Here is a 16,900-nt window from a genome sequence, read left to right as displayed (position 1 = left end):
TCGGCGGATCAGGCTCATTTGCATAGTCAAATGAGAACTGAACGTAAACACCACCTAGCGGCCAGCGTCGAATTACATCTAAGATCCGACGGTGTAAGTGACTTACACCTGTCGGATCTTGGCCGTATCTATGCGAAAATGATTCTAGGAATCACTCGCATAGATACCCGGGTCCAAAAACATGAGATACAACGGTGTTTCCTGAGATACACCGTCGTAACTCTTTTGAGAATCTGGCCCACAGTAATCACACCTCCTTGATTAGTCACCACAGAGAGAAATCTCCCAGTACTGTGGTGATCAGGAAACAAACAACCAGGAAGTGTCCAGAACAGAGAGGAATTACAGCAACATCAAAGCAAAAACGAACAATGAGGACATGAAACCAGGACTGCAGTAAGGTAAAGGAAGCTATTTAGCTAAAAAAAAAAGAATTCCTTTAGTAACCCTTTAACTATCCAAATAATATGGACCATTTTGGATAATTATGAACCTTTGATGTTATTATCTGTTATTTTAGGCGCTGCACATATCATCATAAGTGCAGCACAGTGGTTGTACCTTACTGTTTTTCTCTTTGGTGGCCCATAGACCTTAGGTGACAATTGATTGCATAGATTTAAAGTGCATCTATGCCAACACTATGGACATTAAACTATATACATATTTTTTCACAAGCTTTTTGTTTTTCCGAACGTTATTAGCAATTTTGCATTGAGGTATGGGTATAGAGAAGCAATGGAGTAGGTGCTGTTGTGCCTTATGGATTTGGGGATGTGAGTTTTGTGCAGATTGGAGGGGGAGTGTTTCTCAATTGTGTGTTTGTTGGGAATAATACAAAAAGTAGCCTGGGGGTATGTTATATAGAGTACACAATGCTGGAATGGGTGGAGGGTTTAGAATGTCTATGATAAATAGATGACCTGTTGTGGAGATGCCACCCGGTTCCTCCATAAGGAGTAAGCAGTATGGTGTTTACCTTGTGAAGCTGAGTATTTCTCATTATGAGAAGATATTTGGATATGTAGGGAAGGGAATGAAATTTCTATCTAGTCTGCAATTTAGTAAGGCCCTTCATGCAGTGGGGGAAAAAAACTCAAGTGAGAGTTTTTCTATGAATGTGCCAGGGATTGCTCTCTGAAGCACTAAGGCCGCGTACACACGGGCAAACATGTACGATGAAACCGGTCCGCCGGACCGTTTTCACCGTACATGTCTGCCCGGGGATTTCTGTACGATGGCTGTACTAACCATCGTACAGAAATCCGCTCGTAAACAATACGCGGGGCGTGTCCGCGCCGTCGCCGCGATGATGACGCGGCGACGTGGGCGGGCCTGCCAGTTAAATGCTTCCACGCATGCGTCTAAGTCATTCAACGCATGCGAGGGATGGCGGGCGCTCGGACATGTACGGTAGGTCTGTACAGACGACCGAACATGTCCGAGCGGGCAGGATTCCAGCGGACTGTTTTAAAACAAGTCCAGAAATATTTGCCCGCTGGGAAAAGGCCCGGCGGGCAAATGTTTGCTGGAATCCTGCACGCTCGGGCCTACACACGACCGAACATGTCTGCTGAAACTGGTCCGCGAACCAGTTTCAGCAGACATGTTTGGTCGTCTGTACGGCCCATCAGAATCGCGATTTTACAAGTCCTTGCAAGCACTGTGTCAAGTATCCCAAAATAAATCTACTGTAAAACTAATAAATCGAACATAAAAGCAGAGCATGGTGATTATTGCAGGGCCAGCAAATAAAAACATGCAGCTTATAGGAATATCCTGCCCACACTGTCAATGTGAAGTGGATTCAAATTCAGCAGAAGCTTCACCCCTTGTCATAAGCTTGCATGTCTGCTGAGTTTGTGTCATCTTCACACAAAAAGCACAGGCAGGATCTTCCTACACTTTCCCCCTCCACTTGCAATATTTGTGGGTGTTGAGGACTTACACTAAAGAGTTTTTGGCCCACTGGTAGACTGTTTTTTCAAGCCTGATTTCAAGCTTATGGAATATAAGTGTAATGTTTTTTTTAAATTGTAATGAATGATGTGATCTTGAAAATTCAGTGTGCTTTGTTTTTACATTGTACAGCCAACAGTTTATAGACCAAGAGCAGGCTTCCCACAAGCTTTTGCAGTGTGTCTGTGGAAATTTGTGCTTATTCAACTAAAAGAAAATTTGTGAGATCAGGAACTGGTGTTGGATGACCTGGCTTGCATTCAGCATTCCATTTCATCCCAAATGCCCTGTACGCACAACCGTTTTTCTCGGCAGGAAAAAAAACGACGTTTCCTCTCAAGCCTGCTTTGCATACAAACGTTCAGGCCAAATACCGCCCGTCCAAAGCGCGGTGACGTACACCACGTACAACGGGACTATAAAGGGGAAGTTCCATTCAAACGGCGCCACCTTTGGGCTGCTTTTGCTGATCCTTGTGTAAGTAAAAGTTTGGTGAGAGACGATTCGCGCTTTCAGTCTTCGTGCTTTTCAGTCTGTTACAGCGTGACGAATGTGCTATCTCCATTACGAACGCTACTTTTACCAGAACGAGCACTCCCGTCTCATACTTGATTCTGAGCATGCACGTTTGTTTTCCCTTCGGAAAAGCATACACATGACCGGTTTTCCCGACAGGAAAAAGTCTGAAAAAGAAAGCATGTTCTCTCTTTTTTCCCTTAGTTTTCCTGTCGGGAAAACTGCGATGGAGCATACACACGGCCAGGATTCCCAGACAAAAGCTCTCATGGTAGTTTTCCTGCCGGGAAAACCGGTCATGTGTACGAGGCATAAGGCGTTCAGTAGGGTTGGGGTTGGGCTGTGTGCAGGCTACATGACTTCCTCCCCATCCAAACTCATTAAACCATATCTTATGGAGCTGGCTTGCTGCACAGGGGCACAGTCATGCTGAAAAGGAATGTTCCCCAAACTGTCGCTGAAATGTTGAAAGCCCACAGTTATAAAAATATATAATAAATATAGTCTGTAAATACTTTGAGTGTATATTTTTCATATTTTGCTGACATTTAATTAAGATAAAATATGTTTATTATTATTCCTAATGATGTGGATGCCTAATCCTCAAAATGCATTGGCCCAGTTGTGACAGCAGCACATATGTGATACTTTGGATCCTTTACTCTTCTACATAGAGAATTGATGAGGACCGTACCTGTTCCCTGTGGGCTCCCTAGGGTGCCTCAGGCACTCATTATGACCTTCCTACATTTCAGAAATAGCATGATAATTGCCTACAGTGCTCTAAATTAAGAACATTGCTTTTGATGTTTGGATGGTCTATGGCCAGCCTTAATCATAGTAATATGCAAAGCCAATGTTACTTTACAAGACTACAAGACCACTTGCAGGAATCTGATATTTATGTTTTGTTTTGCAGGAATGATGGGTGAAAAGGGAATAAAAGGAAGCATGGGTCGCCATGGTAAAATCGGCCCCATTGGTTCTAAAGGTATTTAATTCTGAGACCAGGTTACACTATATGCCTGTTGGTATGGTAAACTGAAATACAGTACATTTTTATTCTTGGCTTTAGATACACATTAAAGATAACTGGAACAAAACAATCAGAGAACAAAGGTCTAATCAATAGTATTGCCTGTAAGGCCTCGTACACACGATCGGTTAACCAGAGCACAACGGTCTGATGGACCGTTCTCATCGGATAGACTGATCGTGTGTACGAGGCTTAAGGCTCCCTGCTGCTGATCTTTTTTCCATCAGTCATGCCTTTTTGTGCACTGTCTCTCTGTGCCCATCTGTGTAGATGACCTGGTGGGCAAGTATTCAAGAATTCAATATTAGTCAAGATGCCATTTGTAAGAAACTCTATTGATGTTGTAAAGCACTATACAAAATGTTGGGTCTATATAAATCATGTATAAAAAATAATAATAATTTTATATATTTTTTCTGAGCAGCTATGTTAATCAAACAAAAAAGCCCCTTAAAAAACAATGATAAAGGCTATATACACTTTTGAACTGTGGGCCCTTCCCTCCATCTCAAAGACCGCCCCTGACTACTCCTCCTTACCTGACCCAACATCTTCTCTCTTTATGCGATAGATTCATCCTTCCATGTGGGCTGCCACATTAACTATGACACTTGACTGCACCATTTCACAGGCTCAACTTAATTTCCCTTCATCCAATTGTGGATTACTCAATTACAACTTACTGCCTTTCTCCATACATTTAGGAAAGAAACCCACCCAGTGCTCAATCTCACCCAACTGGGAGGCTTTCTCTCCCATAACATACTGCTTGACCACACTGTATCCCAGTTATATAGAATTTTGAGAGGGGGCCCTTCTGGAGGGGATCTCCTGTTTCAATAAACATTTCCTGGTATCTCCTTTTCTGAAGAGGATTAGAGGAAATGTTTAATTTTTACTCATAAACTGTCCATGTCTTCATATTTCCAGGAAAACATTCTACTATGTCCATATGGCACCGGACCCCAGTTGACCTAAAGCGTATATACCCTACCACCTCCAACATTTGCTGGAGATGCCAGGAAACTGAAAGTGTCTACCTTCACATTTGGTGAGACTGCCGCTTGCCCTTACCATTCTGGCAAAATATATTCCTTTCCTACAACCCTACCATTGCCCTATTGTATATGATCCTTTGGCCCAGCTCCAAAATTAAAAAAGGGCATCTTACAGCATGATTTACTAGTGGCTCAGTTGGCTATATCCCGACACTGTAAATCTACCTCCTGACCTCTTGGAATGGGCCCATATTTTAAACAGGATCATAGCAATGGAAACTTTGGTCGCGGATAATGGCCCTAATCTTGAAAAGATACGCACAACGTGGACATGCTGGCGGTTTTTAGTGATTTTTCCACTCTCCGAGCCTTAGTGGCAAAATAATTGGTTGACTCCTCTTGAGGTTTCTTTGAGTGTTTTTTTGGATTCTTTCTCCCCTTTCTAGTCACCCATATCCTTCCTCCTACAAATCCCCCTGTAATGCCTTGTACACACGACCATTTTTCCCGTTGGAATAAACTCCGAAGGTTTTTCCGATGGAGTTCCGACGGAATTCTGCTCAAGCTGTCTTGCATACACACGGTCACACTAAAATCCGACGGTCAAGAATGCAGTGACGTAAAACACTGAGACAAGCTGAGAAAGTGAAGTTATATGCTTCTGAGCATGCGTTGAATTGTTTACGAGCATGCATGGTGTTTGTTCCGTCGGAAAAGCATACAGACGATCGGAATTTCCGATCAAATTTTCTTCCAACGAAAAAATTGAGAACATAATCTCTAACTAATTCCGTCGGAATTTCCGATGGAAAAAGTCAGACAGGGCATACACGCAGACAAAATTTCTGATGAAAAGCTGCCGTCTGACTTTTTCCGTCGGAAATTCAGCTCGTGTGTACAAGGCATTACACTTTTAAGGTATCCTTTTTAAGTGATATGTTTCCAACAATTGGTTTTCATAATGGACTTCAAGCATCCTGCTTGCTACAGGGTAATTGTATATACATAGTATTATTTCAATCCTAGATATCCTTTACAAATATCGCTTCTTGTTATAGTATTGTAATCACATGCACCTTTGTATATTAGTAATTTTAAAAGCTTCTTGAATAAGCAGTTTTTGCCCAAAAAAAAAACAAAAAACGAATGATAGAGCATTGCAATTCTTTTTACTTTTCAGGTGAGAAGGGAGATGTTGGTGACATGGGTCCACCAGGTCCAAATGGAGATCCAGGTATACCTAAGATTTTCACAATTAATGCCATTAATGGTATTAAAAATATTCACTGACCTAATTTAATCTACTGTTATTTCCCGTGTGATAGTTTTTCCTCAAAGTGTCAGGATTTTGTGCATTAAAAATCTGCTAGGCCCTAAAGTGAAGGCAGGTCTTCCAGTCTTATACTCGTCTGTCCCCAAAATCTCTGGTATATGGCCTTCTCAGGATCTTTTCCATCTTGCCAGTTCATGTTCACTGCAATCTTTCTGTTGGATTACAGAATATTAATAATAAAGGCATCGGCAGTTGCATTCTATTGCCTGCATCTTACATTTTAGAAAAGGTGGCTAGCTTGTTTAAATCTTTTATCTTCGCCCAGTCTTGCAGGTTTAGCATCTTTGGCCATCTTGATTGCCTGCCCTGTGATGTCATTACTCCCATGCTTGCGCAAAGAAATTTCATCCCAGTAACATGGCACGCAGAGAAGATAGACTGAGCCATTCATGTCTGACTCAAAGTATATTTAGTAGAAAGGGAGCTGGCTTGTAGAAGAGACATAACAGCAAATTGTTATTTAAAAAGCACAACTTTTCAGCTTTAATACCATCCTAAATTAATAAATTCCAGAGACCAAGGGCCAGATTCACAGAGCAAGTACGCCGGCATATCTACTGATGCGCCGGCGTACTTTCAAATTTCCAGCGTCGTATCTTTAGTTTGAATCCTCAAACCAAGATACGACGGCTTCTGGGTTCGATCCGACAGGCGTACGGCTTCGTACGCCTTCGGATCGTAGGTGCAATACTTCGGCGCCCGCTGGGTGGAGTTTGCATCGTTTTCCGCGTCGGGTATGCAAATTAGCGATTTACGATGATCCACAAACGTACGCGCGGCCGTCGCATTTTCTAACGTCGTCTGTAGTCGGCTTTTTCCGGTGTATAGTTAAAGCTGGTATTTTGCGGCGTATAGATAGACTTGCCATGTTAAGTATGGCCGTCGTTCCCACGTCGAAATTTGTTTTTTTTTTGTGCGTAAGTCGTCCTTGAATAGGGACGTCATTTCGTTGCGACGTCTTTTCGCGCAAAACACGGCGGGAAATTTCTGGACGACGCATGCGCAGTTCATTCGGCGCGGGGACGCGCTTCATTTAAATGAAACCCGCCCCCTGATCGCCGATTTGAATTCCGCCGCCAGAAATACACTACGCCACTGTAACTTACGGCGCAAAATCGTTGTGGATTCGAAATTCCGCCAGGTAAGGTACAGCAGCGTAGCGTATCTCTGATACGCGGCGCAAGTGCAATTGTATGTGGATCTGGCCCCAAACCTTTATTTTCTTTAGGGTCAAATGTTACCACCATATACATTTGGCCACATTGCACTTAATACCTTTACCAAATCTATTGTGTTCCTTAAGCCTAGAAGACCGTTTTTGCAAAAGACAAAAAACTAAAAAATAAACACAGAGGAGAAATTGCAGCAACAGAATCTGCAGCAGCTGTGCATAGTAACCAATCAGCTTCTTACCTCAGTTTGCTCAGATGTGCTTCAAAAATCAAAGGTAGAAGATGATTGCTATGCACAGTTGCTCCAGGTTCTGTATGTGCCAGTTTTGAGAAAATTTCCCTCACTGCATTTTGTTAACCCTATGAGGTCAATACATGCAATAATAGTATTTAGAGCTTTCTCAACTTCTTTTTATAAAATTGTAACCATGAGACTCAAAGGTGATTGTTCTAAGCTTCCCTAGTAGTGTTACTTTTATATTAGTATTATGGTTTGTCTCAGTCCCATCATTGTCACTTTTGCAAGACACATTGAAACCAATATAAATATGAATAAAATATTACGAGAAATTATGTGAACCTTCAAAAACAAAATTCATATACTGAATACTGTTATTACACGTATAACCAAAAAAAAACAATATTTTTCATGACAGTAGTAATCTAATTCAGTCTTTCTGCCACAGAATCCAGGGGTATTGGTATTGATTAGGAACACATCCCATTGTTGGGACATGTTCAACCAGAATCTCTGCAAATTTTGGGTGTGCAGCCCATCCCAGATGGCTAGCACTTGGTATATGTAATGTATTGAAGACAATTCCTATGAGGATTAGCCAAGAAATAAGAAAGGATAGTGATACCTGCTCTCTCGACTTCATTTTGAAGGGATACCCTGTGAGTGCGGACAGCTGAGGAAAGCTGTTGGAGAGATGGACATCCAGGTCACGCAGCTGTCAACAGAGCTGAAGTTTGTAAAAAATGGTATGTATTAATTTACCCTTGTAGTTGTGCATCCATGCTGCTTATATAGGCCTATTTAGCAAGACAAAGATCAACACGTTATGTAATATGGTACAAAACGTGTGTCCACATCTCATTCTCACCTTTACACTTACACTATTTGGCAAACAATATTTCCACACCCCTCCAAATTATTGAGTTCAGGTGTATCTAGTGACAGATACTGCTAATGCCACAGCACAAAAAGACAGTTTAGCCAACTGCGTGCTTCTAACCTTGTAACAACAGGTTGCAGAAGGTTTTGGTTCCAACATGACTGTACTTCTGTGCACAATATCAAGTCCAAAAAACATGTTATGACAAACTGTGTGTGGAGAAACTAAAGTGGCCTTCAAACAAGATCCAAGACCCAACATTTAGCCACAGTCATTCCATCTAAACGTTCTTCCATGGGAGGCAAACGACTCCAGAGTAGGGGTGCCATGCTGTGGAATGCCCTCTCCTTGGAACTTAAGATGACACCTAACCTTCTCCTCTTCAGAAAAAAACTAAAGACGGAGCTGTTCATCCAGGCCTATGGATAAATGTATATTCTTTTCCCTCTCACAGTCCGCCCCCTCATTGAAGGGGCCACTTGCCTCTCTAATAACTATGATGTCTTCTACCCCTCCTCTAGTATCCCCACTGTTCCTTTTTTCTTTTATATTTTTTTCTCATACACTTGACAGCTCTTTCCTCTTGCTCCCCTAAGGGCTGGATACCCTTTCCTTTCACTGCCCTCTCTTCTCTTTTCTCTCTCTTCTTTACCACGGATTGATTCAAAGTTACATCTCACCAGCGGCGCTTAGACGCTCACTTCACAGTGGGCATTTGGCACCTAATTAAGCTCAAAAATCAATCAATCAATCAACAGTCCTGACCTCAACTCCACTAAACACCTTTGGGATAAAATGGAACGCCAATTGTGAGCCAGGTCTTGTCCAACATCAGTTCCTCACCTCACAAATGCTTTTCCAATAATGGGCACATATTCCCACCGACCCATTCCAAAATATTGTAAAAACATTTCTAGAAGGATGGAAGCTGTTATGGTTTCAAAGGGAGGGGGGGGTCAACTCTATAAAAATAACCATATTTTTTTGCAATAGGATGTCCAACTAGTCTAGTGCAAATAGGTGCCCGCAAACCTTTGCTCATGAAGTCTAAGTGCAGTTACTCATAGCAGCCAAACCACTGAGCATTTCATTGCACAGCCAAAATGTTATCAGTGGCTACAGGTACTATGTTGCACCTAATGCACCATCATTACACAAGCCTGTGCTATTCCACATTTAAACAAATACATTATAGTACACTTTGTATATTATTTTCATTAACAAGTGCTTAAAGCGGAGCTCCACCCAAAAGGGGAAGTCCGCTTGTCTGCCTCCTCCCCCCTCTGCTGCCACATTTTGCACCTTTTGGGGGGGCGCAGATACCTGGTTTTGAACTCTGCAAACTCAGCCGGAAGTTCGGTCCCCCTAACTTTTCCTCTGCAGTTTGCCCAATGAGAGTGCGCAGAGCGCTTCCTGCCCGTGCTGTAGGGAACGAGCTGTGACGCCGCAAGGTTTTACTGCCAGTTTCCTATAGTGGAGATGGCGGCGGCGGCAGCACCCGATAGCCGATTGAAAAATCAGCTTGGGTGAAGACACTGCTGGATTCCTGGACTTGCAAGTGTTCTAATATTAGTAAGTACAGTATTTGTAGCTGCTGACTTTTCATTTTTCTGCCTGGAGCTCCTCTTTAACCAGTTTAGTTCACTTTTTTTGAATTCTCTCTATTTTTTTATTTCATCTTTTACTGCTCATTATATAAGAAAATACTAATTTTATAGGGAACAGAAAAATTCCTGAAGTAAATTTAATAATAATAAAAAAAAACAAAAAAACAATTTTTAAAAATATCTGTCCATGCAACATGATCTTTCACTTATAAACTTTCCCTATCCCCAAAATATGGATTTAGAAGATGCAGGAACTGACTGAAATTTGTTACTGTAAATATTACTAATCTGTGTATTTTGGATCTTCCAGTCAGTAGTTCTAGGATCTGCAGCCAGATTTATGTTTGCCCCTTATACAGTATTTTCCTGAATCGGACTGCCAGTACTGCAAGTGTGTTGTACTTGTGGCTGATGTAAAACCTGTACTTAGAGATATTTGAGACTGCCAATGCAGACCTTTTTCTGCATTTACTTCCTGCCTGAATGTCTCTAGGTTAATTACCCAATGATTTTCTGGCTCAGAACAATGGTGCTTCCACTGAAGTTAGACCAAAATCGGAACTGTTGATCTTAGAATATTGAATCTACTGCATCAGTATTCCAGCCTGGTAACTAAAATTTGGAGGTTAAAAAAGGCAGCCTCCATATTTCTCTTATTACAGGTTCCCTTTAACTTCCCATTCCTGATGTTTTGGGGAAACAAAGCGTATCCTTTAGGGGCTCATTCACACCTCTCCAGTGTAGTTATAATTCATGTGTTAACAGAACACATGCTACTGCATACTACATGCCATGTTTTAATAGCACCTCAAAGCACAAACCTAATGCATCTTTGATGCACACCACAATACATGGTAATGCACTACTGTGTATTGTGTTGCTCTGCATCGGAAAAAATGGTGCACATCAAATTTTTGGTCAACTTTGGTGCGTTGACAGCCATTCAAAGAAATGGGCTGCGTTAAAGCAACGCGTGTTAATGCTCACTTTTTAATGCAACACATCAAGACAGTCAAGTGCGAATGGTCTCTAAAGGAAATCTAAAATCTTTTAAAATTGTTTTAGGCTAACAATAGTATTGTCCAACAAAAAATACAAAACACCAAACTAGCGCTGTCCCCATACACAGCATTCAAATAATAACAGTCTATATAAAAAAAAGTTCTCTTAGCTCTAGGTGCTGCAGCTCTCTCGGGAATCCACTGGGTGGCGGACTTGGTCTGTAACATATAGAAGAAAGAGAGCGCAAAGCGGACCTAGTGTATTATCGTTTAATGTAAAAAAACAGGATCAATTCAAAGGGTTAAACTCACAAACGCGGACATCAGGGTCGCATGTACAGCAATCAATGTCTCCTTTCCTGGCCTGTGTGGATCAGTTGGCTCCCAAAAACAAGTGATGTGGGATGTTAATGGGATGTACGCTTCCTTATCACATCGGGATGGGTTGTTGCTGTGAAGCACGCGCCCACCGGCGCTGCGTGACGTCACTTGCGGCCGTGAAGGGAAGACCTAGTGAGTACGGTAACTCCTCTTGGCTAGACTAAAGCTGTTGCCAGGACTACATGTTTCGGAGGCGGAGCCTCCTTCTTCAGGTCTAGTTCAGGTCAGGTTCTTCAGGTCTTCAGGCCTAAAGAAGGAGGCTCCGCCTCTGAAACATGTAGTTGTGGCAACAGCTTTAGTCTAGCCAAGAGGGGTTACCGTACTCACCGTGTCTTCCCTTCATGGCTGTGAGTGACATCACGCAGCACCGGCGGGCCCATGCGTGTGCTTCACAGCAACAACATAGCCTGATGTGATGAGGAAGCGTACATCGCATTAAAATCCCACATCACTTGTTTCTGGGAGCCAACCGATCAACACAGGCCAGGAAGGGAGACATTGATTTTTGTACATGCGATCTTGATGTCAGCTATAAAGCGGATGCTCCTAAGAGTGCAGATGAGCTTTCTTAATATTTATAAAGGAAGGTCCCAGAACCTCCAAAGACCTCAGGCCAAAGAGTCAGGGATAGCTGACATCCGTCTTTGTAGAGTGGGTTACAAGGCATGATGGGTGTAATGCAAGATGGAGTGATGGGTGCCAGACACTTTTTGAATGCAAAAGAGATTTATTGTCTCTTAACAGAACTGTGGGAGAGCGGGTTGGGGCCAGGACACCCTTAAGTAGATGCAATGATAATTGGCAGACTCAGAGACTTCTAGACAGCTATACAGTGGAAGGCCTCCAGTCGGATACCACTTCTGTATAGGTAGGACTGCTGTCTCCTTTGGCAAAAAATCTTGTAACAGTCACTAACGGTAGTTATATTTAACTATTGGTAACACAAATAGTTCTCCTCGCACTCGAAACTCTCTACAGTCTCTTACTATAGGTCTTCACGCACTGATCTCCCAGTCTCTCACTAGACTCTCAGACCCAATCGCCACTGGATCCCCTGAGCTCTTCCATTTCCATAACTCCATGTATCTTTCTCAAGTGTCACCTCAGCTTCCCTGCTGGGTTCTTGACTTGGCACTCACACATACTCCTTAAATGTCACCCCTGCTGACCCTCTAGGTCCCTGGCTTGGCACTCACTGATGCTCCTCAAGTGTCATTTCTGCTGTCCCGCTGGGTCCCTGGCTTGGCACTTGCTGAAGTTTTCCCACTTCTTCACCTTCCCTGGCTGGTGAAAAGACTGCTCTGGTACTGGCTCCAGCTTACTCACAGTGGTCTCCAGTAACAAGGTGGATGGTCCCTTAGTGAAGACAGCTTCCCCTCTACCTCCGATCACAACTGGTTCCCCGTCCGGCTGATCCGTTACTCTTGGTTGGACTCAAATCCTGCAGTCCTAACCCTACGCTACTTCTCCTGCTTTTGGATAGTCCCTCAGATAGCCCAGCAGCCAGATGTCCCGGGATAGGCCTCAGGCTTCCAATCTAGCAGCCTGGGGCAGCATAAAACATGTCCACCCAGTTAGCCATCAGGGTGGTACAGAACCCTGATCACCTGACTTCACCCAAATAAATAGGCTCTCCCAGCAGGCCAAGGGGCTAAAGTAACCCCCGCCAATTGGCTGAGACACCCCATCCATTCATAACCTGACCTTGCTAAGCCCTTGGCTAACTAATATCACCAGCATAACGCCACCTAGCGACAGAAGAGAGAAGGTGCAGCAGGTACAGAACTAGAGAGGAATCAGTGGATCTACTAACAATTAACCAGGGAAACCAAATTTACTAGCAAACCTGCCTAAACACCAGGGTGCTACATCTATTTGCAAACTGAGTATCATAGCCGCACCCCCTACTAATTCTTTATTTTTATTTAATAAAACCTGTAATCTTCCAAAAACAAGAAAATAGAAATGTGTCATGCATGTTTGTGGTTTTATCTCTGCCTAATTTTTTTAATGTACATTAAGATTGTTATAGAAATATAAGTGCTCAATTTTCAGCACTGCCCTCCCCCGCAGTTGTTGCTGGAGTGCGCGAGACAGACACTAAGATCTACTTCCTGGTAAAAGAGGAGAAGAAATACATAGAGGCCCAAGCCTACTGCCAAGGAAGAGGCGGTACACTCAGCATGCCCAAGGATGAGGCAACCAACAGTCTGATGGCTTCTTACATTAACCAAGCTGGCCTTAGCAGGATTTTTATTGGCATCAATGACCTGGATAGGGAAGGTCACTTTGTGTATTCCGACCGGTCTCCTTTGCAGACCTTCAACAAATGGAGGCAAGGGGAGCCAAATAACGCCTACGATGAGGAGGACTGTGCTGAGATGGTCTCTTCAGGAGGGTGGAATGATGTTTCTTGTCTCATAACTATGTATTTTATTTGTGAGTTTGACAAAGAAAATGTATAATTGTGTTTCTATACAAGTAAATTACATATGAAAGCACATACTTCAGCAATTTATCAGTGAAACTTTAAAGTGAGTGTGTGGCTATGCAGTTTTGCAATGATATATTATGTCTGATGTTTTTGCCAGTGAGATAGCACACCATTTCCTGCAGCCTACATGGCTACTGCTGTCCTCATGGGCAGCTTTAAGGGAGAAGCATCTGGTTCTACATTCCAGCCATCTCATGAGCCCAGAAATGCGGTTATATGGTATATCTTTTCTTCTTGGTAGCTGTACCATACACCAGACCCTATTTCTGGTAAGGTTATGCCCCCTTTGTTGCAGTAACTTGTCTAATCATCTGTCAGGTGGGCCAACACATGTTAAAAGACTGAGATCTCAGTTGAGGCAATATCACATAATGGTGGAACACTTAGAAAAAATATGTTCTAGTTGCATTGATAAGGTTTTTGAACTATATCTGTGTTATACCACTGATAGTTGAAGGGTCAGTTGCTGTTTTCTAATCACGTTTTTGAAAAAAAAAAGTAATAGGTATCTGTTCTTGCTAAGGAGACATTTACATTCATCACATTACCATCTCCCCAGGAAAACTTGTATCTACAATTTTAAATATGCAAATAAAGGGTTATTTAACAGACTATAAATGCAATTTGCTAAACTATAGACCATTAATTATTTGTTAGAATGATTGTTATTTTTTACAAGGTTACTGTTATTTTTGGCTCAAATTGTTGAAAATAATGATCGCTATGGCAAATAATGATCAATACCAGCTTAGCGAATTGACTTAGCTATATTCTTATTCCTAATATATTCCGCAAATTACTTTGGGAAGGGTAGGATGTAAATTCTGATTGGAGAAGGAAATGAGGGATACTGTAATTGTGGATTAAAGATGACTACTAGGGGTAAACCTTCTCCATCTTTACTAAGACTGAAGCTCATTCTAATGACAGTCAAATGCTAACCCTAAAAAATGCATAGCGATTTACTGACTCCCTATTTCCCAGACAGCTACAAGGCAACCAGGTCCACATCTATTACTTTTGTCCATCTCTTATAATCAGTTACCGTGGACAGCCACACAGGATCTTTTGTGGTGATCAAATCATTTGAGGCTTGTAAAGCAAACCCAAACATTAGTTCCATTATCCACCTTGCTCAGCAGGTAAGCAGAGCAGCATGAGATGTCTGTACACACATACTTCATATTTGGTTGCATTGCTTCTGTCACAAACACATCCAGGGGCACACCAAGAGCTTTGTGGTGCTCCCTAGGTACCACTTACTAGGTCAGGAGGCCCGGGTCGGGTCAATCGCCCCCCCGGTTGTTTGGCCCTGCAATTACCCCATAAAGGCGAGCATCGCTTCACTCCAGGTTAAAGGGCGGCGGCAGCCATGTGTCTCCTCTGTCATCGTCCTAGGCAACCAATAGGATTGGGTGACGGGTCTCAGGACCCGCTTCCTGATTGGCTGGGAGGAGGATTAGTGTGAAAATAGCCAATATTCATTCACTATTGTCACACACCTGGGTGGGCTCAGGGCGCAGTGCTCTGCACCCCAAGCACACCCTTTTTTGAAGCCTATTAGAGCCTCTGGCTCTAATTACGTGATTAAAAAAACACCAAAAAAAAAACATTGGAATCCATGTGTCTGGCGCCCGCTTGTAGATTAGGGGGCCGGATTCATGGACAGGGGGGCAGCACCCATGCTCTCCTAATGGACGGGCCACCACTATGTAGCTGTATACTAGATCTCGCCCCAATAGTGTTTAGCAATATGAGGACATGGAGGAGGAGGAGGAGGGAGGGGAGTGTCATTTACCACTGTGTATATGCACAGATAAGAAAAAAGAGGAAATTAAGAGCTTGGCAGGGGACTGAAATTGAAAATGCTCCATAGAGGACACCATCTGGTTTACACAATCTCAGCCTGCAGTGGAGACACAGAGACGATGGGAAGGACAGCTGAAGGCAGGATCAACCAAGTATATTTCACCCTACACAAAAATAAATGCTTTGTTCACTTTTCGAGTATGAACATTCTGTTATATAGCATGTAATGAGTTTTTCAGAGTTTGGGTTTAATAACACTTTAGGCTCTACAAACACATTGTTTAAATTATGTTACTGTAATGACATACACATTTCCAATGTCCTTCAAGAAGACTGTAGAAGCAGTTTACTCAGTAGGCCTATAAAGTCAAATAGCATGTTTTTCTTGGTTGATGGAATTTTTTCTATTTTTACTGCAATTCTGCACACTCAATTAAGAAAGAAATTTAAAAAACACTTATGCCGCAGTCATTTTTTTGTGATGAAATAAAACAACGTTTTTAATCATGAAACAAAACAAAGTTTTTCAAACTTCATTTTAAAAAACGACGTTGCCTACACACCATCGTTTTTTCAAAATGCTCTAGCAAAGCGCGGTTGCGTTCAGCACGTACGACGACACTCTGTTGCATTCAAGCTCGCGTCATATCTTGCTTATGAACGTTGTTTAAAAAAACATTGTTTTAAACGTCGTTTTACCCACACCATGTAATTTTAAATGACACAAAAAACGACGTTTTGAAAAACTACATAAAAAATTGAAGCATGCTCAATTTTTTTTTTTTGTTGTTTTTCAGAAGACATAAAACACACGGTGATTTAAAAAGACGTTTTTAAAAATGAAGTTTTTTAAATCACAAAAAACGACCGTGTGTACGCGGCATTAGAGGTCTATTTATAAATGTTCTCACACAAGATTCACCCAACTTTCAAGCAAGGTTCACTGATTATCTAATATAATCTTATGTGAAAAATTAGAGAATCTTAGTTAAAATTATGATACATATACCGCTAAACATTTTTAATTTTCTTTCTTAACTGAATATGCAGGATTTCGGTATAAAATCTAAAAGCTGCCATCATGTATGTGCTTTCATATGGTTCACTTTTTCTTTTTACGTTATTTAATGTCATATCATCAGTATGCATACCACTTTTGATAAACAGCATTTATATATATTGTAGATGTGTAAATATAGAGGACTACTGTAAATGATAAATTAGACTATCCAGAAATAATATTATTGATGTTCTGTGTTAGTTTTTTTGTAATATTGTCATATTCCCTGAGTTGTATGTGAACAAATCAATTGTGCAAAGTAAAAATGTGTGCATTAATACACATAGGTTAAACCTACACCTGGGCACTATCTATAACACGTATTTCATAGATTGTTTATTACAAGCGTATAGTTCCCTCTATATTATTACTTTTTATGTCTGTTGGAATCATCTAGTTAGATATACATATTTTGT

At 41.8% G+C, this 16,900-nt stretch overlaps 1 protein-coding gene across 3 annotated transcripts in view; it reads left to right on the top strand.

Annotated features, from left to right (window-relative positions):
• The window catches only part of COLEC11 (collectin subfamily member 11), a 72,968-nt gene extending 59,346 nt beyond the window's left edge, over positions 1 to 13,622 (top strand). For 2 of the 3 annotated variants that reach the window (XM_040348654.1, XM_040348655.1), the window contains exons 4-7: positions 3,395 to 3,466; positions 5,690 to 5,743; positions 7,903 to 7,998; positions 13,177 to 13,622. In XM_040348654.1, the coding sequence (XP_040204588.1) occupies positions 3,395 to 3,466; positions 5,690 to 5,743; positions 7,903 to 7,998; positions 13,177 to 13,586 (632 nt within the window). In that variant the 3' untranslated portion in view covers positions 13,587 to 13,622. The remainder of the gene's footprint in view (positions 1 to 3,394; positions 3,467 to 5,689; positions 5,744 to 7,902; positions 7,999 to 13,176) is intronic. The other variant, XM_040348656.1, reaches the window with a different exon arrangement.
• The last annotated feature ends 3,278 nt before the right edge of the window (positions 13,623 to 16,900 follow it).

Source organism: Rana temporaria, chromosome 4, assembly GCF_905171775.1.
Source record: "Rana temporaria chromosome 4, aRanTem1.1, whole genome shotgun sequence".
NCBI classification, from domain to species: domain Eukaryota; kingdom Metazoa; phylum Chordata; class Amphibia; order Anura; family Ranidae; genus Rana; species Rana temporaria.
This window is presented reverse-complemented; position numbering and strand designations above follow the sequence as displayed.